The sequence below is a fragment of the Pristiophorus japonicus genome, chromosome 10 (assembly GCF_044704955.1).
Source record: "Pristiophorus japonicus isolate sPriJap1 chromosome 10, sPriJap1.hap1, whole genome shotgun sequence".
NCBI classification, from domain to species: Eukaryota; Metazoa; Chordata; class Chondrichthyes; family Pristiophoridae; genus Pristiophorus; species Pristiophorus japonicus.
In genome coordinates this window covers 203,802,310-203,829,438 of record NC_091986.1, presented here as the reverse complement: position 1 = coordinate 203,829,438, position 27,129 = coordinate 203,802,310, and the positions used below count along the sequence as shown (strand labels likewise).

Here is a 27,129-nt window from a genome sequence, read left to right as displayed (position 1 = left end):
ACAGAGTTAAATCCAGTCGGAACGGAGTAACAACAGCAACTGGAGACCCACAAAGACAAATAGGAAGGTAATAAAAATGCTATTTTTATTTCATTGTGATTTTTTTACCTGCTTGATTTGTTCTATGGAAGGTCCATTAAACACAATGGGGCTTCACAACTTGATGGCAACAGGACCTGTATCTAGCTGCTTTGGGTGGGTTGCAGCCCAGTTTTGGGGTTTGAATAGCTTACATAGGATTACATAGGATATATGTTACAGAAACAGGCCATTCGGCCCAGCCAGTCCATGCCGGCGTTTATGCTCCACTCGAGCCTCCTCCTGTCTTTCCTCATCTAACTCTATCAGCATAACCCTCTATTCCCTTCTCTATCATATGCTTGAGTCGTCTCCCCTTAAATGCATCGATATTATTTGTTTCAACCACTCCCTGTGGTAGCAAGTTCCACATTCTCATCACTTTGTGGGTAAAGAAGTTTCTTCTGAGTTCCCTATTGGAATTCTTGGTGACTATCTTATACTCTTATTCAGGTTGAACCTCCCTTATCGGACACCCTCGGGACCTGGCCTGTGCCGGATAAAGGATTTTGCCGGACAAGGGGAGGTCACGTTAAATTGGATGGTACAGGTACTGAGCAAGGGGATATCAGGGCTGGCTGGCTTGGGTCTGGGAGTGTGGCAGAGAGATCATGGGGGAGCAGCAGGGCGGTGGATCATGGGGTCAGGCCAGCGATTGCGGGAGTCAGCAGCGCGGAAGGACTTCAATTTGTTCATGTCAGCATTCTGCACATGCGCCACCCAGTGCCGGGAATGGTGCCGGACGAGAGGTGGTGCCGGATAAAGGAATCCCAGATAAGGGAGGTTCAACCTGTATTAATGGCCTGCATTTATGATTTTTTGGTAAATATTTCCTGTTCACTGAATACATGACTTAGACTACACATAAGAGTACTTTGTACAGTTCTGGTCTCCGTATGACAAAGGTGATATAGAAGTAATGGAAAAAGTGCAAAAAAAGATTTACAAGGATGAAACCAGAACTGGTCTCCTAATCTGAGGAAGGACGTTCTTGCTATTGAGCGAGTGCAGCGAAGGTTCACCAGACTGATTCCCAGGATGGCAGGACTGACATATGAGGAGAGACTGGATCGACCGGGCTTGTATTCACTGGAGTTTAGAAGAATGAGAGGGGATCTCATAGAAACATATAAAATTCTGACAGGACTGGACAGGTTAGATGCAGGAAGAATGTTCCTAATGTTGGGGAAGTCCAGAACCAGGGTCACAGTCTAAGGATAAGGGGTAAGCCATTTAGGACCGAGATGAGGAGAAACTTCTTCACTCAGAGAGTTGTTAACCTGTGAAATTCTCTACCGCAGAGAGTTGTTGATGCCAGTTCATTAGATATATTCAAGAGGGAGTTAGATATGGCCCTTATGGCTAAAGGGATGAAAGGGTATGGAGAGAAAGCAGGAAAGGGGTACTGAGGTGAATGATCAGCCATGATCTTATTAAATGGTGGTGCAGGCTCGAAGGGCCGAATGGCTTACTCCTGCACCCATTTTCTATGTTTCTTTGTTTCTATGAGAGATTATATCTATCAAGGAAGATTGAACAGGTTGGGGATCTGTTAGAATATTTTAAACTGGTTTAAATGCTCGAAGTAAACCAGCATTAGCATTTGCTTTAGCACTTTGATCACCTGGAGAAAATGCTGAAGTTTCAAAACTATACCTAGATAAGCGACTGGTTGCCAAGAGACCCACAACCTAACATGGAAGGCACATCGTGGGCTGGTAATGTGAAAACACGTAAAGAACCAGACACTTACAGATAAGAGGAAAGAACATAAATGATTAGGATGTGGCATAAACAACTCAGCCTGAAATCAGCTTGACGGGATACTGTTAATGAGTATGTGCAGCCCAAGGCAGCTGAATACTATAAGAATTGAACCTGATCCCACCAAAGGTTAGAGCGCTCTCGGGAATGTGAGAAGTATGTTCGCCCTAACGGTGACCCACGAAAGATTACCAAGTCTGATCAGCTTGAGGGGGACTTCGTGGAGGAAACAGGTTGTGTTAATTTCTCGCCATTTAATACAGTTGTATAAAAAACCAATACTGCTATTAATGAATATATATTAAAACTTGTTGTTTAAAATCACTCAGACCTGAACGTGTCAAATTTTTAATCGCATAATACTCCTGTGAAGTGCCTTGGGACGTTTCACTACATTAAAGGCACTATATAAATACAAGTTGTTGTTGTTGAATCACATTGAGGTTATTGTTGCTGAACTAACAACATTTTGTGGCGAGCATAACCACGGGAAATCCGCTAAGGATCTTTTCTCTAGAAAAGAGTAGTCTGACGGGTGACCTGATAGTGGTTGTGGGGTGTAGCAGCTATAAATGTAAGATAGTCGCTGATAAATCCAACAAGGAGTTCAGGTGAAACTTCTTTACTCAGAGAGTGTTTAGAACGTGGGTCTCACTTGCACATGGCATGGTTGAGGTGATCAGTGTAGCCACCTTTAAGGGGAAGCTAGATAAGTTCTTGAGGGAAAAAGAAATAGAAGGATATGCTGGAGGAGGCGCGTGTGGAGCATAGAATCATAGAAATTTACAGCACGGAAGGAGGCCATTCGGCCCATCTTGTCCGTGCCGGCCGACAAAAAGCTATCCAGCCTAATCCCACTTTCCAGCTCTTGGTCTGTAACCCTGCAGGTTACGGCACTCCAAGTACACATCCAAGTACTTTTTAAATGTGGTGAGGGTTTCTGCCTCTACCATCCTTTCAGGCAGTGAGTTCCAGACCCCCACCACCCTCCGGGTGAAAAGAATTACCCACACATTCCCTCTAAATCTCCTACCAATTACTTTAAATCTATAGCCCTTGGTTGTTGACCCATCTGCTAAGGAAAATAGGTCCTTCCTATCCACTCTATCTAGGCCCCTCATAATTTTATACACCTCAATAAGATCTCCCCTCAGCCTCTCTGTTCCAAAGAAAATAACACAAACCTATCCAATCTTTCCTCATAGGTAAAATTCTCCAGTCCAGGCAACATCCTCGTAAATCTCACCTGTACCCTCTCTAGTGCAATCACATCGTTCCTCTAATGTGGTGACCAGAACTGCATGCAGTACTCCAGCTGTAGCCTAACCAGTGTTTTATACAGTTCAAGCAAAATCTTCCTGCTGTTATATTCTATGCCTTGGCTAATAAAGGCAAGTATTTCGTATTCTTTCTTAACCACCTTATCTACCTACCCTGCTACTTTCAGGGATCTGTGGACCTGCACTCCAAGGTCCCTTTGTTCCTCTACACTTCTCAGTGTCCTACCATTTAATGTGTATTCCTTTACCTTGTTAGCTCTCCCAAAATACATTACCTCACACTTCTCCAGATAGAATTCCATTTGCCACTGTTCTGCCCACCTGACCAGTTCATTGATATTTTCCTGCAGTTTACAATATTTTTCTTCATTATCAACCACACAGCCAATTTTTGTTTCATCTGCAAACTTCTTAATCATATCCCCTACATTCAAGTCTAAATCATTGATATATACCACAAAAAGCAAGGGACCTAATACTGAATCCTGCGGAACCCCACTGGAAACAGCCTTCTAGTCACAAAAATATCGATCGACCATCACCCTTTGCTTCCTGCCTGAGCCAATTTTGGATCCAACTTGCCACTTTGCCTTGGATCTCATGGGCTTTTATTTTCATAACCCTCTGCATGTGGGACAAAAGAACATAAGAACAGAAGAAATAGGAACAGGAGTAGACCATATGGCCCCTCGACCCTACACCGCCATTCAATAAGATCATGGCTAATCATTGATTACAACTTCACTTTCCCACCTGATCTCCATATCCCTTGATTCCCCTCGACTCCTAAAATCTACCTATCAGATTGGGCAGATTCAACATGGATTTATGAAAGGGAAATCATGTTTTGACAAATCCGTTAGAGCATTCGATAATGTGCCACACAAGAGGTTATTGAACAAAATTAGGGCTCATACAAATGGGGGTAATATACTAGCATGAATTGAGGATTGGTTAATGGTCAGAAAACAGAGTGTAGGAATAAACAGGTCATTTTCAGGTTGGCAGGCTGTAACTAGTGGGGTACCGTTGGGCCTCAGCTATTCATAATCTATATCAATGATTTGGATGAGGGGACCAAATGTAATATATCCAAGTTTGCTGATGATACAAAGCTAGGTGGGAATGTAAGTTATGAGGAGGATGCAAAGAGGCTTCAAGTGGATATAGACAGGGTAAGTGAGTGGGCAAGAACATAGCAGATGGAATATAATGTGGAGCAATGTGAAGTTATCTACTTTGGTAGGGAAAATAGAAAAGCAGAGTATTTTTTTTTAAATGGTGAGAGATTGGGAAATGGTGGTGTTCAGAGGGACCTGGATGTCCTTGTACACGAATCACTGAAAGTTAAGATGCAGGTACAGCAAGCAATTAAGAAAGCAAATGATATGTTGGTCTTCATTACAAGAGGATTTGAGTATAAGAATAAAGACATCTTACTGCAATTATATAGGGCCCTGGTGAGACCACATCTGGTGTATTGTGTACAGTTTTGCTCTCCTTACCTAAGAAAGGATATACTTGCCATACAGGGAGTGCAACAAAGGTTCACCCGACTGATTCTGGGATGGGGAAATTGTCCTTTGAGGAGATAATGAGTAGACTAGGCCTATATTCTCCAGAGTTTAGACGAATGAGAGATGATCTCATTGAAACATACAAAATTCTTACTGGGCTTGACAGGGTAAATTCAGGGAGGATGTTTCCCCTGGCTGGGGAGTTTAGAACCAGGGGTCACAATCTCAGAATAAGGGGTCGGTCATTTAGTACTGAAATGAGAAGAAATTTCTTCACTCAGAGGGTTGTGAATCTTTGGAATTCTCTACCCCAGAAGGCTGTGGAAGCTCAGTCATCGAGTATATTCTAGACAGAAATCGATAGCGTGATATATTCTTGACAACATCACAAATACACACATTACAAGATGGCTCCAATACATCATATGACTTTCATTGCATTTATAGCAGCAGTTGCATTACCACAGTAGTCCACTACGGCGAACAGTAATCCACTCGACGGAACTCTATATTACACTTCTCCCTCCTTAATGAAGAAGTAATCATAACAAAATAATCGTTATACATGCTTGCATGGTATATACAACAAAAGATATGTTATTTTGCCATATTTACAAATCAAAGTTAACCACTGGTTTTCTGCTTTGAAGAGGATACTGTCGCTCTTGAACAGAACTGTCCACACTTGGTGTCACACTTGGACTCATTCTGGGCTGATCCTGAGGAAAGTTTTCCTCCAAGGGACCCCCTTGACCTACATTTGAATTCTCTACAACTTCAGATTGTTTGTCTGCCTGACTCAGACTTAAATTCTGATTTTCTCTTGGACTTGTTTCTCATACTTCTGATGTAGGATTTGCTATTGATACTCTACTTGTAACAAGACTATCTGACTCATCAGAAATAATCGAATCATTCCAACTTTCAACTCCTTCCACATCTGTAGGTAAAATATGATCAATGTGAACAAAGCTAACCTTTCCATATTCTGTACTCTGACACTCACCTTGAAACTTCGGATCAGACTGTCTGTTTAATGGAACACCTATGGATATTGCTCGATGACATCATCCTTTGATACAAATCTCATTTCAACACGAAAAATCTCATTCCACTCCAGCTTCAGTGATCCCAATCAATTACTACCTATCAAGGCAGGCTTGTCTCCTGACAATACAAGAGAGGAAATTTCTGAAACGGATCCTTGTATTTCACCAGTACGGTGATACATCCTACCACAGGGATTTGCTCTTCTGAGTAGCCTCACAGTCTATCTTCGACTTCTTCAGTTGAAAATCGCTCAACTTGTCGAGATATAACGATTCTGGTATTACGCTCACGGATGCACCAGTGTCGATTTCCATAGGTATCCTGGTTCCTGCAACGTCTACTTGGATGACGGTACTTTGCGAAGGTACCCTCGTGCTCCTGATGATGTGTGTCTCTAGAACCTCCTCGTCCTGTTGCTTCTCTTCAATGCGATGTAGTCTCTGGTGATTTCTACATAAAGGATTGAAAGTTGGTTTACTCTTCAGTCGGCATGCCTTTGCAAGATGCCCTGTTTACTTGCAGAAGAAACAGTCTGCTTTCACATATGGACAGCTGTGAGCAATGTGTTGTCTCAGGCACCGATAGCACGACTTCAATTTACTGTTACCTTGGCCAGTTGCTGAGGCCTTGGGACCCAACTGCCTTTTACCTTTAACCTGCAGGCGATTCACCTCGGTTGTCTGATAACTGTAAATGGTGTGAAATTCTCGGGAATATTGGTCGGCCATATCCATTGAAATAGCTGTCTGACAAGCTAAATCAAAAGTCAAGTTCGGGGTTGTCAACAATTTCCCTCTGATTGCTTCATTTTACATCCCACAAACAAAGCGATCACGCAATGCTTGGTCCTGAAAGTTTCCGAAATGTCAGTGAATGGATAGCTTTTTTAATGCTACATTGTACTCACTGATTCTCTCGTCAATTGTTCCAAAATGATAACTTTCAGCAATTTCCAGGGGCTCAGGGCTGTAGTGCTGTCCTAACTTACTTAGAATCCCCTTCACTGGGGGATCCTTTGGCTTGATGGGAACAAGCTCATTTTTTAGGGTTTCATTCCCTCGGGGCCTGCTTCAGTCAAGAAAATAGCAGCGTGGGATCTTTTACACCACCTGTGAGGGCAGACAGCACCTCGGTTTAACGCCTCATCGAAAATATGTCAATTCATATAGTGTAGCACTCCTTCAGTACTGCAAGAAAGCGTCAGCCTAGATCATGAGCTCTTATTACTTATGTTCTTTAAGCAAAGTGCCCTGGTCTAAAATAGATTATCTGGTCATTTATCTCTTTGCTTTTTATAAGTCCCTATTGTGGGCAAAATGGCTGCCTGTTTGCCTACATCACACAGTGACTATACTCCAAAAGTACTTCATTGACTGTAAAGTGCTTTGGAATATCCTAACATTGTGAAAGGTGCTATATAAATGTAAATTCCTTCTTACTTTCAGGTAATAAATAACCTGCTGCTCATTTCTGGCCTTTGATAAAAAGTTCTATCAAAGGTCTGCATCGGAATCTTTCGTGCGGTGAGGTGCCATGTAACAGTGCTCTGATGAAGACTGATGACGACTGAAGCGGAATCTCTTTGTCCATTCACTGAACCGTGACTACAAAAGAAGGATACTTGCCTTGAAATTAGGCTCTTGAAATGTAAGCAAATGAATGCTTTTACATGACATTCCTTTCTCTGCTATGTTCACCAAGGTGTTATCTTACTGTACTAAAGTCACTGTATAAATGCAAGTGGTTGCTGCTGTTGTTGCAATCTTATTTTTAAATGGATCAGGGCCTCAATTAAAATAGTGGCCAAGAGGATCCGTTAATATTCAAAGAGAATAATTTCAAAGCATTAGAATTAATTTATCCAATGAGTTTGTGTATATGAAATACATAATTGCATCGAATCAGAGGCACTGGAAATTCATTAAAATTTGTTTAGAATTATTATTTCTTTTGCAAACAGAGATCAGAGTGAAGTTACTCGCAGTTGTGCAAATTCCCGCTCATTTACTGCAACGTTTTAGCATCTGAAAGGATGGCCAGAAGACTTTGAGGTAATTAAAACATTCAATTAAGTCGAATAAGAAATCACTAATGAGGAAACAAGTAGAACTTTCAGTACCTTCTAAAGTCAAATGTTCAGTCATGACACACATTTAGTTTCTTTCTTTGATGTCCTTCAGAAAAGAGAGAAGACTGACTTGCATTTATATAGCAACCATTGGATGTCCAAAAGCGCTTTACAGCCAATGAAATACTTTTTGGAGTGTAGTCACTGTTGTAATATGGAAAACACGGCAGCCAATTTGTACACAGCAAGCTCCCGCAGACAGAAATGTAATAATGACCAGATAATCTGTTTTTTTGTTATTTGATTAAGGGATAAATATCGGTCAGGACACCAGGGATAACCCCACTGCTTTTCTTCGAAATAGTGCCATGGGATCTTTTACGTCCACTTGAGAGAGCACTCGCTCAGCACTGCACTGGAGTGTCAGCCTAGATTTTGTGCTCAAGTCTCTGGAGTGGGACTTGAACCCACAACCTCCTGACTCAGAGGCAAGAGTGCTACTCACTGAGCATAGCTGACATGGCTGACTTCATGATGCCCCAAAGCACTTAACAGCCAATGAATTACTTTTGCAGTGTAGGAACTGATGTAATGTAGGAAATGTGGCAGCCAAATTGCACACAGCAAGGAATTAGAGAATGACCAGATAATCTGTTTTTGTGATGTTGTTTGAGGGATCAATATTGGCCAAGAGACCTTGTCTGCTCTTCTTCGAGTAGTGTAATAGAATCTTTTACCTCAACCTGTGAGGCAGGTTTTACATCTTGTTTTTACCTCTCATCCAAAAGATGGCACCTCCGACAATGTAGCATTCTCTCAGTACTGCACTGAAGCGTCAGCCTAGATTATGTGCACAAGTCTCTAGAGTGGGACTTGATGCTGCAACCTTCTGACTCTGCGACAAGGTGCTACCATTGGAGTATGGCTGACACTTTAACGTCTGATCTGGGAATGAATACAGATAGATAAGTTGTTAGAAGTAGCAAGACACATAGATAAGGTCTGAAAGCATATAAAGAAAGTACTGGGTTTCATTTCTGGAGAAAAAAAATAGTCTAGACGGTTAGATCAAATTCATATAGGACCTTGGTTATATCACACTTGGAATACCGTGTGCAGTTCCAGTCTCCATACTACAAAAATGGATATTGAAACACTCTTGCCTCTGAGTCATAGAATTACATAGAATATGTGCAGAAAAGATTTACAAAGTTGGCACCAGAATTGACAGGATGCAATTATCAAGAAAAGTTGAACAGTCTTGAGCTCTTTTCTCTGAAAAAGAGAAGACTAAGAGGAGACCCAATCGAGGTCTTCAAAATTATGAAGGGGTTCAAAAGGGTGGATGGGTAAACTGCTTCAACTTGTGGGTGAGTTCAGAATGAGAAGGCATAAATATAAGATAGGCACAAACAGATCAAATAAAGAATTTATGAGGAATTTTTTTGTAGAGCAAGAATGTGAAACTCGCTGCCACAGGGAGAAAGAAAGCCTTGCATTTATATAGCGCCTTTCATAACCACCGGATGTCCCAAAGCACTTTACAGCCAATGAAGTGTAGTCACTGTTGTAGTGTCTGAATTGCAGCAGTAAGCTCCCAAAAACAGCAATGTGATAATGACCAGATAATCTGTTTTTGTTATGATGATTGAGGGATAAATATTGGTCAGGACACCAGGGATAACTCCCCTGCTCTCCTTCAAATGTCCACCGAAAACCTTATCCAAAAGACGTCACCTCCAACAGTGCAGCACTCCCTCAGTACTGCATTGGAGTGTCGGTCTAGATTTATGTACTCAAGTCTCTGGAGTGGGACTTGAACCCACAATCGTTTGACTCAGAGACGAGAGAGTACTTCCAACTGACCAACGGCTGACACTCACATAGTTGAAGGAGATAGAATTGATGTATTGAAGGAGAAGCTGAACGCGTAGATGAGAAAGCGGGGAATACAAGTATAGGGGCAGTGTGGAAAGAGGTCATTAGAGTAGAACGAGGCTCATGTGGAGTATAAACATCGACATAGAGCAGTAGGGTCGAATGGCCAGTTTCTGAGCTGCAGCTTCTCTGTAATTCAGAGAAGAGCACATTAGATCTCTGCCAATGATGGCGTTCAACTGTTGAAAATAGATCTGAAAGCAGTTTAATGGTAAATATTAAGAGATGTACTGAAATACAGGGCTGAGATTGAGCAGCATTCAGTACCACTGTCCTTTTTTTTTTTCCCTTTTCCAGTTTATATGCAGTTCCCTTTTGAACATTATTATTGAATCTGCTCCCACCACCCTTTCAGGCAATGCATTCCGGATCGCAACAACTCGCTGCGTAAAATAAGTTCTCCTCATCTCCCCGAATAGAATTGAAAATTAGGGAAGTTGTGCTAAACCTGTATCATGCCTTGGTCAGACCACACTTGGAGCACTGTGTACAATTCTGGTCGCCTTATTATAAAAAGGATATCGAGGCACTGGAGAGGGTGCAGAGAAGATTGATGTCAGAACTGCGAGGATATACCTATCAGGAAAGGATGAACAGGCTGGGTCTCTTTTCGCTTGAAAAGAGAAGGCTGCGGGGGGTGACCGAACAGAGGTCTTTAAAATTATGAAAGGTTTTGATAGCGTAGACAGAGAGAGAGTCCACTTGTAGAGAAGTGCATAACTAGAGGCCATCAATATAAGATCGTCAACAAGACATCAAAGAGGGAATTCAGAAGTAACATCTTTACCCAGAGAGTGGTGAGAATGTGGAACTCGCTAGCACAGGGAGAGGTTAAGACGAATAGCACTTAAGGGGAGGCTGGACAAGCATATAAGGGAGAAGGGAATAGAGGATTACGCTGATAGATTTAGATGAGGAAAGACAGGAGGAGGCTTGAGTGGAGCATAATCACCAGCATGGACTGATTGGTCCGAATGGCCTGTTTCTGAGCCGTATATCCTATGAAATTCTTCTTCTGACAATCACCTTAAATCTGCGTCCTCTGGTTTGTGAGCGTCCTGCCAGTGGCAATAGTTTCTCCTTATTTATTGTATCAAATGCAGGTAATAACAGGGTTAACACAGATGGCTAGTGGGTTTAACATAATCCAACAGGGTTCCCAACTCTGATCGATAGCCACTGATGGGCAGATAAACGGACGTAGAGTGGGGGCAGGATTGGGCTCAGCCATGATGTTAACCCCACAAGTGAATAGCCTCCTGATACTCACTGGGCCCGAAATTCAGTCCCACTGGAAAGCTGGTGCTCCCCCCCACCATTTTGTGGCCATTAGAGCCAAAGTTTTTTCCCATATTCAGCTCAAAAAGTGAACAAAGGGGTTCCAGTGCTGATGAACCCTTCCAAAGTGCTTTTTTCAGCGGTGTGGCTGTCTTAATTTGAGCGTTATCACCATTGAGAAATTCAACATGCAGGTAAGGGTTTCTAACCATCCAGCTGCTCCCTGGCCTTTTTAAAGACCAAGGTTTGCAGCAAGGCCCTGAGGGGGGAAGGAATTTGGAAGGATGGCTGGTGTAAGAGGTGCAAGGAGAGCCAACAGGTTCACTGATATGGAACTGGAGACACTGATGGATGGTATGGAGGACAGAAGAAGAATACTGTTTCCTGACGTGGGGAGACCTGGCAGACAGGCAGGACATAATGCATGGAGGGAGATTGCAGAGGAGGTGTCAGGCACCTCCATAAGTGTGAGGACGCACCCTCCCAGGAGGGTGCTGGCCAGTCTGCACCCGGCCCTTCCAGGGTGGCGATGGGTCGACGCCTCCTAGCTCTGGGGCGACGGGGATCCTCTTCTTCCTCCACCTCCACCTCCTCCTCAGGTGGCACTGCTGGCTCGACCTGCAGTGGCTGTCCCCTCAGGATGGCCAGGTTGTGCAGCATGCAGCAGACCACGACAATGATGGAGACCCGTTGAGGAGAGTATTGCATGGTGTCACCAATGCGGTCCAGACACTGGAACCTCTGCTTCAGGATGCCTATGCACTGCCCGATGATGCACCTGGTGGCACAATGAGCATCATTGTATGCATGCTCTGGCGCTGTCCTGGGGTTCCGTAGAGGAGTGAGCAGCTAAATGGACAGGGGATATCCCTTGGCCCCAAGCAGCCAACCGCAATCCTGATTCGGACTGGTGAAGACGGCGGGCACACTGGTCTGGCGCAGAATGAACGAATCATGGCCGCTGCCTCCCTTGCCCGCTGCCTGTCTGTACGGTGCTGACGGTGATGCCTTCTCCTGCGTGTCGCCCTGCTTCTGACCAGGTGTCGCCCTCCCAACACATCTCCCATCCTCAGGGTGAACCCTGCCAAGCAGGTCTCTGCAGCCCACAGGCCTCCACTATAGAGTCAGACCTGAAAGTTGTACAAAAGTCTGTGCAAACCTCTGAGCAGCGCTCGGCAGGTTGAATGGAGCCAAAACAATTAATAAAATTATTAAAAGATAAATACAGTGGGTGCTGTAATCTCAAATAAAAAACACTAAAATTAATAAAACGATTTCCCTACCAAAGGGCCCCGATCGCGTCAACACTCCAGCAGTGTCCCGTTCGAGCACCGACTCGAATACCTCGCGGCGGCACTGCTGGGAAAAGTCTTACATTTTTGCAGCTGAAGATCCCGGTCCTTGCTGCTTTCCAGCGGCCCGCACGCTGCAGAGCTCTCCGCTGGAGCGTCTCCTTTACAGCGGCTTCACCGCGCCGTTTCTGGCGGAAGTGCTCACCAATCAAATTCCCCCCCCCCCCCCCACCACCCCGAGCCGAATATGGCTCGGGGAGGGAAAACCATCGATTTTTTCAGTCACCCGCCCAAACTCCGCGGTGGCCGTCCATTCGGGGACGGTGAATTTCAGCCCCACTGCCTCAGCTCAGTGAAGTGGAGACACTTGGATGGCATCGACCCTGGCTGGAACCAACATCTTCAGAGTCGGAAAAAAAATAGAAGCAAGTTAAGTGAAGCAAAAAATCTTTTCAAAGAGTAACTCTGAGTACAAAGGAGATTGGAAGCAACGCAGTTGCAGTTTGAGTCACTGAAACAATTAAAAGCTCACATCGCTGTGGCAACTTCCCACTACAAAGAACATGAACAAGTACAAGTCACTCAGTAAGAGTTTGCAGAACAGAAACCGCATTTTTCAAACAAAAAACTACATTTTAGGACAGAAACCTACCCCACGGGGGAAAATAGAGCTTCAGATTTCTTTTAAATCAACATTAGAAACCCCAGGCCAAAATCAGAGTAAATAACAGAAAGCAATTAGAATTCATTTCATAAAATGAATGAGAAAAAAATGAAATTAAATAACAGTATTGTACCGGTACATCATCATCACCATCATCATCATAAGCGGTCCCTCGAACGAGGATGACTTGCTTCCTCATGAGTTCACAGGTGTTTCGATGAAGGACACGATGTTCCAGTCCTGAACTCCAATTGAGGGGGTGGAAGGTGCCTGTGCGTGGATTTTTTAACGTGTGGTGACCGTTGTGCACCAGCCACCACACGGGCTCAACAGAGCTCAACCTTTATCCAGTGGCAAGGGTTAACCAGGACGTCTGGAGACCTGCTCTGCTGCACAGACCTAGCGCGCACACATAACGCAGTGTGGGCTGGCCCTGTAATACGTACCGGTACGTACATCTTTGCCAGCAGACTCATTAGGGAGAAACTTTAACCTAAGTGCCCGATGGGAAACTTTAATCTAAGTGCCCGATGGGAAACTCCCGGGATTGGGTCACATTGCGTTTGAAGTCGTTTTGGGCTGGACCATGTGTAATTTGTTTTTTTTTTAAACTGCGCAGTGTCCTGGCCAATAATTATCTCTAAACTATCACCACTGAAACAGATTATCTGCACTCCTTAAATTCTGCCCTCGTGCGCATCCCTGATTATAACAACTGAACCATTGGTGGCCATGCCTTCAGCTGCCTGGGCCCCAAGCTCTGGAACTCCCTCCCTAAACCATTTCGCCTCTCTACCTCTCTTTCCTCCTTTAAGACGCTCCTTAAAACATACCTCGTTGACCAAGTTCTGCTGTAATTTCTTCTTATGTGGCTCGGTGTCAAATTTATTGGTTTTATCTTATTACACTCCTGTGAAGCACCTTGGGACATATTACTACGTTAAAGAGGGCTATATAAATACAAGTTGTTGTTGTTATCTGGACATTTATCTCATTACTGCGTGTGGGACCTTGCTGTGCGTGATTGGCTGCCACGTTGTTATGGTTGATAGGTGTTTCTGTCACTGGAAAGTTGTATCCAGTGGGTTTCCGTAGGGCTCAGTGTTGGGTCCCTTGCTTTTAGTGTTATATATCAATGACTTGGACTTGAATGTTGGGGGTATGGTTAAGAAGTTTGCAGATGACACTAAAATAGGCTGTGTGGTTGATAATGAAAAAGAAAACTGCGGACTGCAGGAAGATATCAATGTACTGGTCAAGTGGACAGAACAGTGGCAAATGGAATTCAATTTGGATAAGTGTGAAGGTTTTGGGGAGGTCTAACAAGGCAAGGGATTACACATTAAATGGTACGACACTGAAAAGTGTAGAGGAACAAAGGGATCTTTGAGTGCAGGTCCACAGATCTCTGAATGTAGCAGGCCAGGTAGATAAGGTGGTTAAGAAGGCATATGGAATACTTGCCTTTATTAGTCGAGGCATGGAATATAAGAGCAAGGAGGTTATGCTTCAACACTGGTTAGGTCGCACTGGAGTACTGTGCGCAGATCTGGTCACCATATTACAGGAAAGATGTGATTGCACTGGAAAGGGTGCAGAGGAGATTTACAAGAATGTTGCCTGGACAGGAGAATTTTGACTATGAGGAATGATTGGAGATGCTGGGTCTGTTTTCTTTGGAACAGAGGAGGCCAAGGGGAAACCTGATTGAGGTGTATAAAATTATTAGGGGGGCTTGGATAGAAAGGACCTTTTTCCCTTGGCAGAAGGCTTAACAACCAGGGGGCATAGATTTAAAGTAATTGGTGGGGGAGGTATAGAGGAGGTTTGAGGGGAATTGTTTTCACCCAGAGGGTGGGTGAGGGTCTGGAACTCACTGCCTGAAAGGGTGGTCAAGGCAGAAACCCTCATCACATTTAAAAAATACTTGGATGTGCACTTAAAGTGCCGTAATCTACAGAGCTACGGACCAAGAGCTGGAAAGTGGGATTAGGCTGGATAGTTCTTGATCGGCCGGCGTGGACACGATGGGCCGAAATGGTCTCTTTCCGTGCTGTAAATTTCTATGATTCTATGTTTGCCTACATTACCACAGTGACCACACTCCAAAAGTACTGCATCGGCTGTGAAGCGCTCTTGGATGTCTTGAGGAAGATTTAAAAGAGGTGTTCAAAATTATGAGGAGTTTTGATAGAGTAAGTAAGTAAATCTGGATTAGCACATTATTTCGTTTTGGTAATACCTTGTTTAAAGGAAGTTTGGGCTGGACGGTGGTTAATTTGTTTTTTTTCCCACACAATTCTCAGTCAAACCAACTAACAGCATAACATACTGGGTGTCGGCCTTGGCTCAGTGCTAGCACTCTTGTGTTGCAGTCAAAAGGTCATGGGTTCAAGACCCTAGTCCAGTGATTTGAGCACCTGGACGGAAAATGCAACACAATACTGAGGGATTGCTGTACCTCAGGAAGGTTATATTGAGCTCAGAGGGGTTGCAGGGCAGGTTCACCATGAAACCAGGATTTATAGGTGTGATATCTTCTTACGACATCATAAACACACACTTACAAGATGGCTCCATTACACAGGAACTTGTCAGGTGACCTTGTCACCTGACCCTTTTATCGTATTTACATCAGCAGATACATTACCACAGTGGTCCACTAGGTGGAGCTCTATATTACAATAGGGTTAAATTGTGAGGACAGATTACATAAACTTGACTTCTCTGCCACTTCTCTTCTAGGAATATCCACCTTGAAGAAGTTCTGCCCATCCCTCAGACGGGATTTCCCCATCCTCTTTCAGTCCCCTTTGCACTTCCTTCAGAATCTGCTACATCTCGAACTTTTGCCAGTTCCCCTCCCCCTTTCAGTCCCCTTTGCACTCTGCTTTCTCTCCACAGATGCTGCCTGACCCGCTGAGATTTCCAGCATTTTCTGTTATTATTACCTAAACTTGGCTTGGATTCATTTGGGTTTAGAATGTTGAGGTGCAATCTTAATCTTGATGTTTAAAATGGGAAAGGGTAGATACAGAGAATCTATTTCCTTCTGTGGGAGTATCCAGATAAAGGGGGCACAATCTTAAAATTAGTGCTAGGCCATACAGGAGTGAAATTAGGGGGCACATCTTCACGCAAAGGCTGGTGGAATTATGGAACTCTCCTTCAAAAGGCTGCGGATGCTGGATCAATTGAAAATTTCAGTTCTGAGATCGAGAGATTTTTAGGTAAGGGAATATAGAACAAAGGGTATGTGGAGTTCAGCCATGATCTGATTGCATGGCGGAACAAGACCGCACTTTAGGAAGGATGTGAAGGCCTTAGAAGAGGGTGCAGAAAAGATTTACGGGAATGGTTCCAGGGGTTGAGGGTCTTCAGTTCAGTGAATATACTGGAAAAGCTAATTGTTGTTCTCCTTCGAGCAGAGGCGATTGAGAGAAGATTTGATAGAGGTGTTCAAAATCCTAAGGGGTCTAGACAGAGTAGAGAGAATCCAGTCCCATTGGCGGAAGGGTCACCAGAGGAAACAGATTTAAGGAGATTGGCAAAAGAACCAAAGGCGACAGAAGAAAAAACTTTTTTACACAGCAAGTGGTTGGGATCTGGAACGCACTGCCTGAAAGGATGGTGGAGGCAGGCTCAATCGGGGCTTTCAAAGGGGAATTGGATAAGTACCTAAAGGAAAAAGATTTGCAGGGCTACTGGGGAAAGGGCAGGGGACTGGGACTAGCTGAAGTGCTCTTGCAGAGAGACAGCATGGGCTTGATGGGCTCACTGGCTTCCTTCTGAGCTGTAACCATTCTATGATTCTGGGATTGATTGGCTGAAAGGGCAACTTCTGTTCCGAGGTTAGAGGTGACATCCGTCAGATGAGATGTTAAACCAAGGCTCTGGGGCCAAAATTGTCCCTCTGAGAAAGGCCCGTTTGCACCTCGACCCAGCGGTCACGCTGCGGAGTCCAGCGGCCACCGCCATAGCAATTGCCCTGACGTGGCTGAGCCGCCATGTGAGCACACCTCTTCCCCCCCCCCCCCTCGCTTCCACAGCGGTGGTCTGCTGCATGCTCCACAATCTCGGCATCATGAGGGCGCAGCCATTAGAGGACGACGCAGCAGTGGCACTTGTGCAGGACGAGGAGGTGGAGGAGGCCCATGAGGAGGAGGAGGAGTATGCGGGTGGGCATCCACGCAGGAGGCGGCGTCCCCATCCTAACCCTGCAAAGGAAGCACAATGCCATCTCATAGCTGCCCTCTTCACATCAGTAAATGTCCACTGAAGCCTGCATCTGGCCATGTCCATGGGCCAACCTGTGAGCCCTCTCACAAACCATTCCCACACACTGAAATGACAGACCTGATCACAAATTCCAAACACTAAATAAAGATTTATTACAACCCAAACAATGGGTCTCCAAAACACTCACATCATCCATTGTCATCCTTGTCCAGCTCCTCTTACGCAGACCTATCCTTACAGTACGCCGCAATGTCTCCCCTGTGGCTGCCTCATGGCTTTGGGAAGGCAGCTGTGTGCGTGTCGAGGAAGCTGCAGATGTCCTTCTCGGACGCCCTCATCCAGCTCTGGGCCTGGAAGGGCCGGCTGAAGACTGGGCCGTATCCTCCCATGCGCCTTCAGTCGGAAGTGGCTGGGGCGAAGCCATGGTTGGCAGCAATTACGGAGTGGCAGGTCTCGGCTCAGGGCTGCTGTGAACCGGAGAGGCAACATCAGTATCCTGGTCCGAGGAGCCAGCACCCCACCTCCTCCACCAAGCTGCTGGACCACAGGTCGGCGGGGCGTGGTGGAACCCTTAGGCTCCCAGTGGACCGTGGTGAACCCAGCCACAATGGCAGCAGTCAGATATCGCTTAGCCTCCAGCTGACACTGCATGACAGCAGCCACACTCTGGAAGCCATCAGAGGCCTATTGCCCAGAGGGCAGGAGAGCATTCTGAGCTTCCAGGGCAGCGGCCAGCCTGTACAAAGAAAGGTCAAGATGAACTGAAGACACAGTTGCAAAACCTGGCCTTCTTGCAGATGCAACGTAACCATGATGGTTTTGCATCAAATGCGTAAGAGGGGAATTTCTCAGTGCAAACACCACACCGCTGAAAACCACCATTACCACCGGGAGTTAAGACTCCATTTATGACAAAGAAAATGGCAATTTCGATCTTATTAGCACCGCAATCATATCGGTGGTAATGCATGGCCAATGGTGATGTGACCATCCCGGCTCAGGCGGAGGGCAATTTCAGCACCCTCTGTCTTCTCTCTCAGTTGGAGATAAAAGATTCTCTGACACTATTTGAAAAAGTCCGCAGTGAGAAACTGCTTCGACTGGCAGGAGGGTCAGTGCCACTAGAGGACACACATTTAAGATAACTGGCCAAAGAACCAGAGGGGCGATGAGGAGAATAATTTATTTTTTATGCAGCGAGTTGTTGTGATTTGGAACGCACTGCCTGAAAGGGCGGTGGAAGCAGATTCATTGGTAACTTTCAAAAGGGAATTGGATAAATACTTGAAAAGAAAAAATCTTGCAGGGTATGGGTCAAGAGCAGGAGTGTGGGAATAATGGAATAGCTCTTTCAAAGATCCGATACAGAAACAATGAGCCCAATGGCCTTTCTTTGTGCTTTTTAATTCTATCTCACACACTGGATATGGAAAGCACATGCGTGACCTGTCATACTGCCTGTGGTGTTTTGTAGGAGTACGCATAATTTTTAAATAATTTCTAAGATTTTGGACTCAAAAGCCCCATCTGGGAGAACTAGATTTCAGATCAAAATAATCTCACATTTAATGCCCTGCAATGGGCTGCAGATGACTGCTTATTTATTCTACTGACCTAATGATGAGGAAAAGAGTGTGGCTTGCACTGTCATTTCCTGTGGGTCTTCTGTTCTGAACAGCATGTACCATCAGCAAACAGCCTGTTAAGAGTGGTAGCAAATCAGATAAGAATCTCGACTAGTATACTATAATGGCTAAATACGTGCTATTAATATTTAATAATATCTTTAGAACGATCTGATAATTGACTGGTCACTTTTCAATTATAGAAAATGCTGGACATCTCAGCAGATCAGGTAGCATCTGTGGAGAGGAAACAGAGTTAATGTTTCGGGTCAAATGGCTCTTTGTCAGAACATCAGTAATTGAAGGTTGGCATGCAGGTACAGCAGGCGGTTAAGAAAGCAAATGGCATGTTGGCCTTCATAGCGAGGGGATTTGAGTACAAGGGCAGGGAGGTGTTGCTACAATTGTACAGGGCCTTGGTGAGGCCACACCTGGAGTATTGTGTACAGTTTTGGTCTCCTAACCTGAGGAAGGACATTCTTGCTATTGAGGGAGTGCAGCAAAGGTTCACCAGACTGATTCCTGGGATGGCGGGACTGACCTATCAAGAAAGACTGGATCAACTGGGCTTGTATTCACTGGAGTTCAGAAGAATGAGAGGGGACCTCATAGAAACGTTTAAAATTCTGACGGGGTTAGACAGGTTAGATGCAGGAAGAATGTTCCCAATGTTGGGGAAGTCCAGAACCAGGGGACACAGTCTAAGGATAAGGGGGAAGCCATTTAGGACCGAGATGAGGAGGAATTTCTTCACCCAGAGAGTGGTGAACCTGTGGAATTCTCTACCACAGAAAGTTGTTGAGGCCAATTCACTAAATATATTCAAAAAGGAGTTAGATGAAGTCCTTACTACTAGGGGAATCAAGGGTTATGGTGAGAAAGCAGGAATGGGGTACTGAAGTTGCATGTTCAGCCATGAACTCATTGAATGGCGGTGCAGGCTAGAAGGGCCGAATGGCCTACTCCTGCACCTATTTTCTATGTTTCTATGTTTCTAACTGGAGAGTGTTCGAAAGAACAGGTCCTAAGGAGCACTGAAAGGGAAGGTCTGTGATAGGGTGGAAGACAGGAGAGATTTGAGAGACAAAAGGGATGATGTGCCATCTTGACATGGTAACGGCAGAAGTTAGAAAAAGGTTTGCTTAGATATGGTGTGAATGGCCGAGTAATTACCCACTGCCATGGGAAACCTTTTCAGAAACTGGCGAATATTCGAAAGAACAGATTCTTATGTTTTTCAGAACTGGCGAGTTCTAAGGAAGGGTCACTGTCCCGAAATGTTAACTCTGTTTCTCTCCACAGATGCTGCCTGACCTGCTGAGACTTCCAGCATTTTCTGTTTTTATTTCAGATTCCAGTATCCGCAGTGTTTTGCTTTTATGTGGCATGTACAGATTAGTGGGCTGCACTTTAACTAGCCCTATGCCGACCAGAACTTCTGATTTGAGTCTCCGGTTACAGATGCCTTTGACCTCTCGTCGCCTCTCCAACAGACTTTCTCCAACAGACCAAACAGATGCTGAATGTTCCGTGCCCGAAAGGTGCTCATGTGCTGCTGATTCACTGCCTTGTAGGTATGAGGCAACTCGTCATCTGTACTGGTGCCCACTGGAAGTTGAACAGGTCACCTGCGAGGATTTTGATATCACGGTGTGGACCAGTCCGCTTCTGTGCTCTGGACAATCTGGGTTCTCATGCACTGAGAACAACAGTAGACACCATGAGGGACCGTTTGTGGTCTTTTTTCAATGTTGCTTAGAGCTAAATCCAGTTGAACCAATTAACAGCAACCAGGGGCGCACAAAGTTAAAACCTACTTTGAAAGGAAAAAAATTGCAGGGCTATGCAGGCAAGCAAATCTGTAACCGAGCAATGGGCTGGCTGCCTTTAAAGAGGGGATGGTTTGGGTATAGTTGAGGTACATTCCCACGAGGGGGAAAGGTAGGATAACCAAAGTCAGAGCTCCCTGGATGGTGAAAGAGCTAGAGAGTAAGATCAAGCAGAACAAAAGGGGCACTAGACAGACGTCAGGCTGAGAATACGTGAGAACCAGGCTGAATATAGAAAGTTCAGCGGGGAATTGAAAAAGGAAATAAGAGGGGCAAAGAGAGAGTATAAGAATAGATTGGCAGCTATGGCTCAGTAGGCAGCCCACTTGCCTCTGAGTCAGAAGGTTGTGGGTTCAGATCCCACTCCAGGAACTTGAGCACATCGAGGCCGGCACTCCAGTGGAGCGTTGCACTGTCAGAGGTTCTGTCTTTCAGATGAGATGTTAAACCGAGACCCCCCCTCTGTTTTTCTGAGGTGGATGCAAAAGATCCCATGGCACTCTTTCCTTGAAGAAAAGCAGAGGAGTTATCCCTGGTGTCCTGGCCAATATTTATCCCTCAATCAACAAAACCAAAACAGATTATCTGGTCATTATCACGTTGCTGTTTGTGGGAGCTTGCTGTGCGCAAATTAGCGGCTGCGTTTCCCACATTATAACGGTGACTTCATTGGCTGTAAAGCACTTTGAGATGGAGGAGGTAGTTGAGATAGTGGATGGGATAAAAATTTGGTAGTAGAAAGTTTGACTGTATTTAAAGTAGATAAGTCAACAGGGCCGGATGTATTACGTCCTAGTCTGCTAAGGGAAGTAAGGATGGAAATTGCAGCGGTTCAGGCCATAATCTTCAAATCCTCCTTAGATACGGGGGTAGTGCCAGAGGACTGGAGAATTGCAAATGTTAAACCTTTGTTCAAAAAAGGATGTCAGAATAAACCCAGAAATTATAGGTCAGTCAGTTTAACCTCAATAGTGGGGAAGCTCTTAGAAACTATAATCTGGGACAAAATTAACAGTCACTAGGAAAAGTGTGGATTAATTAAGGAAAGCCAGCATGGATTTGTAAAGGCAAATCCTGTTTAACTAACTTGATTAAGATTATTGATGAGGGAACAGAGAGGGTTGATGAGGGCAATGCGGTTGATGTGATGTACAGGGACTTCCAAAAGGCATTTGATAAAGTGCCACATAATAGGCTTGCCAGCAAAGTTGAAGCCCATCGAATAAAAGGGACAGTGGCAGCATGGATACGAAATTGGCTAAGTGACAGGAAACATAACAACATAAGAAATAGGAGCCGGAGTAGGCCATACGGCCCCTCGAGCCTGCTCCGCTATTTAATAAGATCACGGCTGATCTGATCATGGACTCAGCTTCACTTCCCTGCCCGCTCCCCATAAGCCTTTATTCTCTTATCGCTCAAAAATCTGTCTATCTCCACCTTAAATATATTCAATGACCCAGCCTCCACAGCTCTCTAGGCAGAGAATTCCACAGATTTACAACCCTCTGAGAAAAGAAATTCCTCCTCATCTCAGTTATAAATGCACAACCACTTATGCTTAATCTATGCCCACTAGTTCTAGATTCCCCCACAAGTGGAAAACATCCTCTCTGCATCTACCTTGTCGAGCCCTCTCAGTATCTTATATGTTTCAATAAGATCACCTCTCATTCTTCTAAACCTTTCTTCATAAGTCAACCGCCTCATCTCAGGAATCAACCTCGTGAACCTTCTCTGAACTGCCTCCAATACAAGTATATCCCTCCTTAAATAAGTAGACCAAAACTGTACACAGTGCTCTAGGTGTGGTCTCACCAATACCCTGTACAGTTGTAGCAGGATTTCTCTGCTTTTATAGCTCTTCATTGCTTTGTGGTGACTTTGATATTTATGTGACAAAGTAAAATAAACTTCAGCTGTTGTTGGAGGACTAATCTAGCAGTGCACACATTACCCACACGATTTATAAAGAATTAATAATCTCTCGCTGCAAGACAAGATCCTAGGGACAGCTTAGAAAACAAGGAGACGAACCTCTTGTCCGCCAGTGGTGTTCGATGACTGGTCACTTACCATGTCAGGAAACAATCATTAAGGCAGACAGGATGTAAGGTTACATTGTCAAGTCAGCTTGGTTCAAATCCCCAGATGTAATGCAGACATTGTCTGCTTATGTATACATGTGTCATAGTGCTGTTTGTCAGATGTTGCACGCTTGAAGTGATTTTACCACTGGCAATGAAATTTTAAAAAGAGAGACAAAGCAGTGGAGACTTTAAATATCTGCAGCAGTGTATTCGGTGCAAGCTGTGGCTCAGTGGCTAGCACTCTCGTCTCTGAGTCAGAAGGTTGTGGGTTCAAGTCCCACTCCAGAGATGTGAGCGCAAAAAATCTAGCCTGACACTCCCAGTGCTGAGGGAGTGCTGCACTGTCAGAGGTGCTGTCTTTCTGATGAAACGTTAAACCAAAGCCCTGCCTGCTTTCTCAGGTGGACATAAAAGATCCCATGGCACTATTTAGAAGTAGAGCAGGGGAGTTATCCCCAGTGTCCTGGCCAATATTTATCCCTCAATCAACATAACAAAAACAGATTATCTGGCCATTGTCTCATTGCTGTTTGTGGTCATAGGCAGTCCCTCGAAATCGAGGAAGACTTGCTTCTACTTTAAAAGTGAGTTCTCAGGTGACTGAGCAGTCCAATACGGGAATTACAGTCCCTGTCACAGGTGGGACAGACAGTGGTTGAAGGAAAGGGTGGGTAGGGAGCCTGGTTTGCCGCACGCTCCTTCTGCTGCCTGTGCTTGTTTTCTGCTTGCTCTCGGCGACAAGACTCGAGGTGCTCAGCGCCCTCCCGGATGCTCTTCCTCCACTTCGAGCGGTCGTTGGCCAGGGACTCCCAGGTGTTGATGGGGATGTTGCACTTTATCAAAGAGGGTTTGAGGGTGTCCTTGAACTGTTTCCTCTGCCCACCTTGGGATCACTTGCCGTGTAGGAGTTCCGAGTAGAGCTCTTGCTTTGGGTGTCTTGTGTCGGGCATGTGGACGATGTGGCCCAACCAATGGAGCTGATCGAGTGCGGTCAGTGCAGTGCTGGGGATGTTGGCCTGATCGAGAACACTAACGTTGGTGCGTCTGTCCTCCCAGGGGGATTTGCAGGATCTTACGGAGACAGCATTGGTGGTATTTCTCCAGCAATTTTAGCTGTCCACTGTATATAGTCCATGTCTCTGGGCCATACAGGAGGGCGGGTATCACTACAGCCCTGTTGACAATACACTTATAAAAGTACTTCATTGGCTGTAAACCTTTTGGGACGTGCTGAGGTTGTGAAAGGCACTATATAGAAGGATTTCATTCATTCTTTCTTTCATTAAGCTTCCTGCAATAGCTCAGAAAATATATCTTCTGAAGAGTCAAAGTTAACAATTTTGAAAAGAAACAAATCAATACATTTTCCTTTTGAGCTGTTCCTTGAATCTGCTGTCGGCTGTGGCATACTCGTTCCATAGGGCAGATTTTACAAACGTGGTCACATGACGCAGAACCTCATGTGCGTATTGGGAATTTGGACATTATGATCAACTCATACACGTAGGAAATTTGGTAAAATCTACCTCAATAAGAGAACAGCTTCCAACTGTGAAGAAATTATTCTTTAAGAAGGAAGGAAAGTGTACAAAGCAGGTACATTCTATCATTAATTGTATCTATCTGGTCATAGCCAGAGAATCACCTGCAATGGCTTCTCTTCCCGCCCCTGCATTGTTACTCTCTGCTGCCCCTCCAAAGATCTATCCTTGGCCCCCTCCTATTTCTCATCTCCATGTTGCTCCTTGGCAACATCATCCAGAAACACAGCTTCAGTTTCCACATGTACGCTGATCACACCCAGCTCTACCTCAACACCACTTCTCTCGACCCCTCCACGTTCTCTAAATTGTCAGACTGCTTGTCGAACAGCCAGATCTGGATCAGCAGAAATTTTCTCCCATTGAATATTGGGAAAAACGAAGCCATTCCCTGCCACAAACTCCGTTCCCTAGCCACTGACTCCATCCATCTCCCCAACTCCTGTCTGCGGTTGAACCACACTGTTTGCAACCTTGGTGCCATATTAGACCCTGAAATGTGCTTTTGACCACATATCTGCGGCATAACTAAAACTGCCTATTTCCACCTCCCCTAACATTGCCCGTCTCCGCCCTTGCCTCAGCTCATCCGCTGCTGAAGCCCTTATCCATACCTTTGATACCTCTAGACTTGACTATTCCAACGCACTCCTGGATGGCCTCCCACATTCTACCCTACGTATACTAGAGGTGATCCAGAACTTAGAGGCCATGGAGTGATTTGAAAATAAGAATGAGAATTTTGAAATCGAGGCGTTGCTTAACTGGAAGCCAATGTAGGTCAGCGAGCACAGGGGTGATGGGTGAGCAGGAGTTGGTACGAGTTAGGACATGGGCAGCCGAGTTTTGGATCATCTCTAGTATATGTCGGGTAGAATGTGGGCACCTTAGTCAGCACCTTAACAAATAGTTTCGACCTATTTGATGTGCATGCTTTTATTGGTAATAAATGTGATTAACTTCATATTCAGCTTCTCAGTAAAACTAACTCAGTTTTCACTTACTCCAGTTAGAAGATAGTCCATTGAGATTCCGCGAGTGACCAGTGAGACGCACGGTGACATAGACATGGACATGAACACAACAAAGTTGGACAATGAAACTCTGGAGATGCTGACCAGCAACACGATCAGAATCACCCTTCCCACTGTTTATTCAGCAGTCATCCTCATCAGTCTGCCCGGCAATGGCATCTCCTTCTGGCTACTGTGCTTCCACACCCGACCAAAGACTCCCTTAGTCATCTTCCTGATCAACCTGGCCATCACTGACCTCCTGCTTTCCTTCTTCCTCCCCTTTCAGATTGCATATCACCTGAACTACAGTGACTGGATCTTTGGCACGAACCTCTGTACACTCGTCACCATCTTGTTTTACGTCAACATGTATTGCTCTATCTTGACGATGACTTGCATCAGCATTGAGCGCTATGTCGGAGTGGCGTATCCGATATGGTATACTGGAAGGTGGAAACGAAAGCACGCTGTGACTGCTTGTTTGGGGATATGGGTGATTCTAATAATTGTCTTATTGCCCTTTGAATACAGTGATTTAACGTTTGATGTCCAGGAGCTCAAAATTACGACTTGCTTTGATGTTCTTAAATTCAACATGCTTCCCAACCAGACTGCATGGGGACTGTTCCTCTTCACCATGTTTGCACTCCTCTTCCTGATCCCGTTTACCATTACCGTCACGTGCTACACGTTAGTGATACTAAAGCTTTCCCAAGCTTCTCGCAGGGCAGACACTGAGCAGAAGAAAAGAGCTGTCTATTTAGCCGCGACTGTGCTCCTGGTCTATGTCACGTGCTTTGCGCCCAACAACATTGCTCTCTTAATTCACATTATACGGAGAATTTTGTACAACACGGGGTGCTACACGGCCTACAAGGTGACCTTGTCGCTGAGTTGCTTGAACAGTTGCCTCAACCCGTTTGTTTTCTGTTTCGCTTCAACAGAATTCCAGAAACGGTTCTACCATTTAATAGGTCGGAGGCAGTCGCAGGGACAAAGGGACACAGTGGAGTTTCAGAGTATGAGGTTGGTCTCCATCAGGAGCTCGTGAAATGACTGGCTGTATCAAGCAGCCAAATTTAGCGTTCAGGAAGCTTTAATGAAAACAAAAAGGCCTCTTTCCCCTGATGACCAAGTTGGTCAAGCCGACCTGTAACCGGGTCATGAATGGTAGGAAGGAGCTGGGTTTGATGTCTGGTCTATATTCGGTTAGTTCATTTCCGCTGGGATGCCAGTCTAGGGCAATGCAACTAGCTGCAGCTTCAGTGGGTGAGGGAGGGAAAAATTAGGCAAGGGTTTCGATTCCTGAATCTTTGGTAAGTGGCAGCTGCTGGAAAAATGCCTGTGGAAACCAGGATTCACACTACTTGGGTACCTCGCTATTCTTTCTGCACAGTCTGTGAGACCAGTTCAAAGTTCAAAAAGCTTTCTGCTGAGCATAGGTTGTATGGGGATTTTTAAGAAAATGTATCTCTACTGATCAGCGGGCTGACCTGCATGCCTATCAGGTCGGAGGTCAGGTCACTTGTGTTTAGGGGAATGGAGAGCTTATTGCAGTAACAAAACAATTAGCACAGTTGAGTGCATGGTTGTCCAGTTTATATTGTTATTCTGTTGGCAGTTGTATGTATCTTTGATGTACTATGATTTATTGGTAGAATGCATGGACTGTAGTGAGCAAAGGCAAAAATCAGTACAAGAAATGTAAGGGACCACTGTTGAGCAGCTCACACTGGAATGGTGCGAGTCTGATGTTTCAGTGCTCACATTGGCATCATAAAGTGTGGCATCTCAGCCGCTCGTTCATATTGACTTTGTGTGGTATGAAAAGACTTATGCTCTCATGTTGGTTGTGTATAG

At 44.9% G+C, this 27,129-nt stretch overlaps 1 protein-coding gene across 2 annotated transcripts; it reads left to right on the top strand.

Annotated features, from left to right (window-relative positions):
* LOC139274907 (P2Y purinoceptor 8-like) lies at window positions 1–27,129 on the top strand. 2 transcript variants are annotated; one of them, XR_011595636.1, is made up of 2 exons: window positions 1–67; window positions 7,135–7,168. XR_011595636.1 is itself a non-coding variant. In XM_070891638.1 (2 exons), the coding sequence occupies exon 2, from the start codon at window positions 25,322–25,324 to the stop codon at window positions 26,318–26,320; it is 999 nt and encodes a 332-aa protein (XP_070747739.1). In that variant the 5' UTR covers window positions 49–67; window positions 25,263–25,321; the 3' UTR covers window positions 26,321–27,129. The 2 variants fall into 2 exon arrangements, 1 of the variants encoding a protein (XP_070747739.1); XM_070891638.1 differs by lacking the exon at window positions 7,135–7,168 and adding an exon at window positions 25,263–27,129 and having other exon boundaries at window positions 49–67.

What these genes read in the sequence shown, in the direction of transcription:
- LOC139274907 (XM_070891638.1), top strand. Translation starts at nt 25,322, where the DNA reads ATGGACATGAACACAACAAAGTTGGACAATGAAACTCTGGAGATGCTG.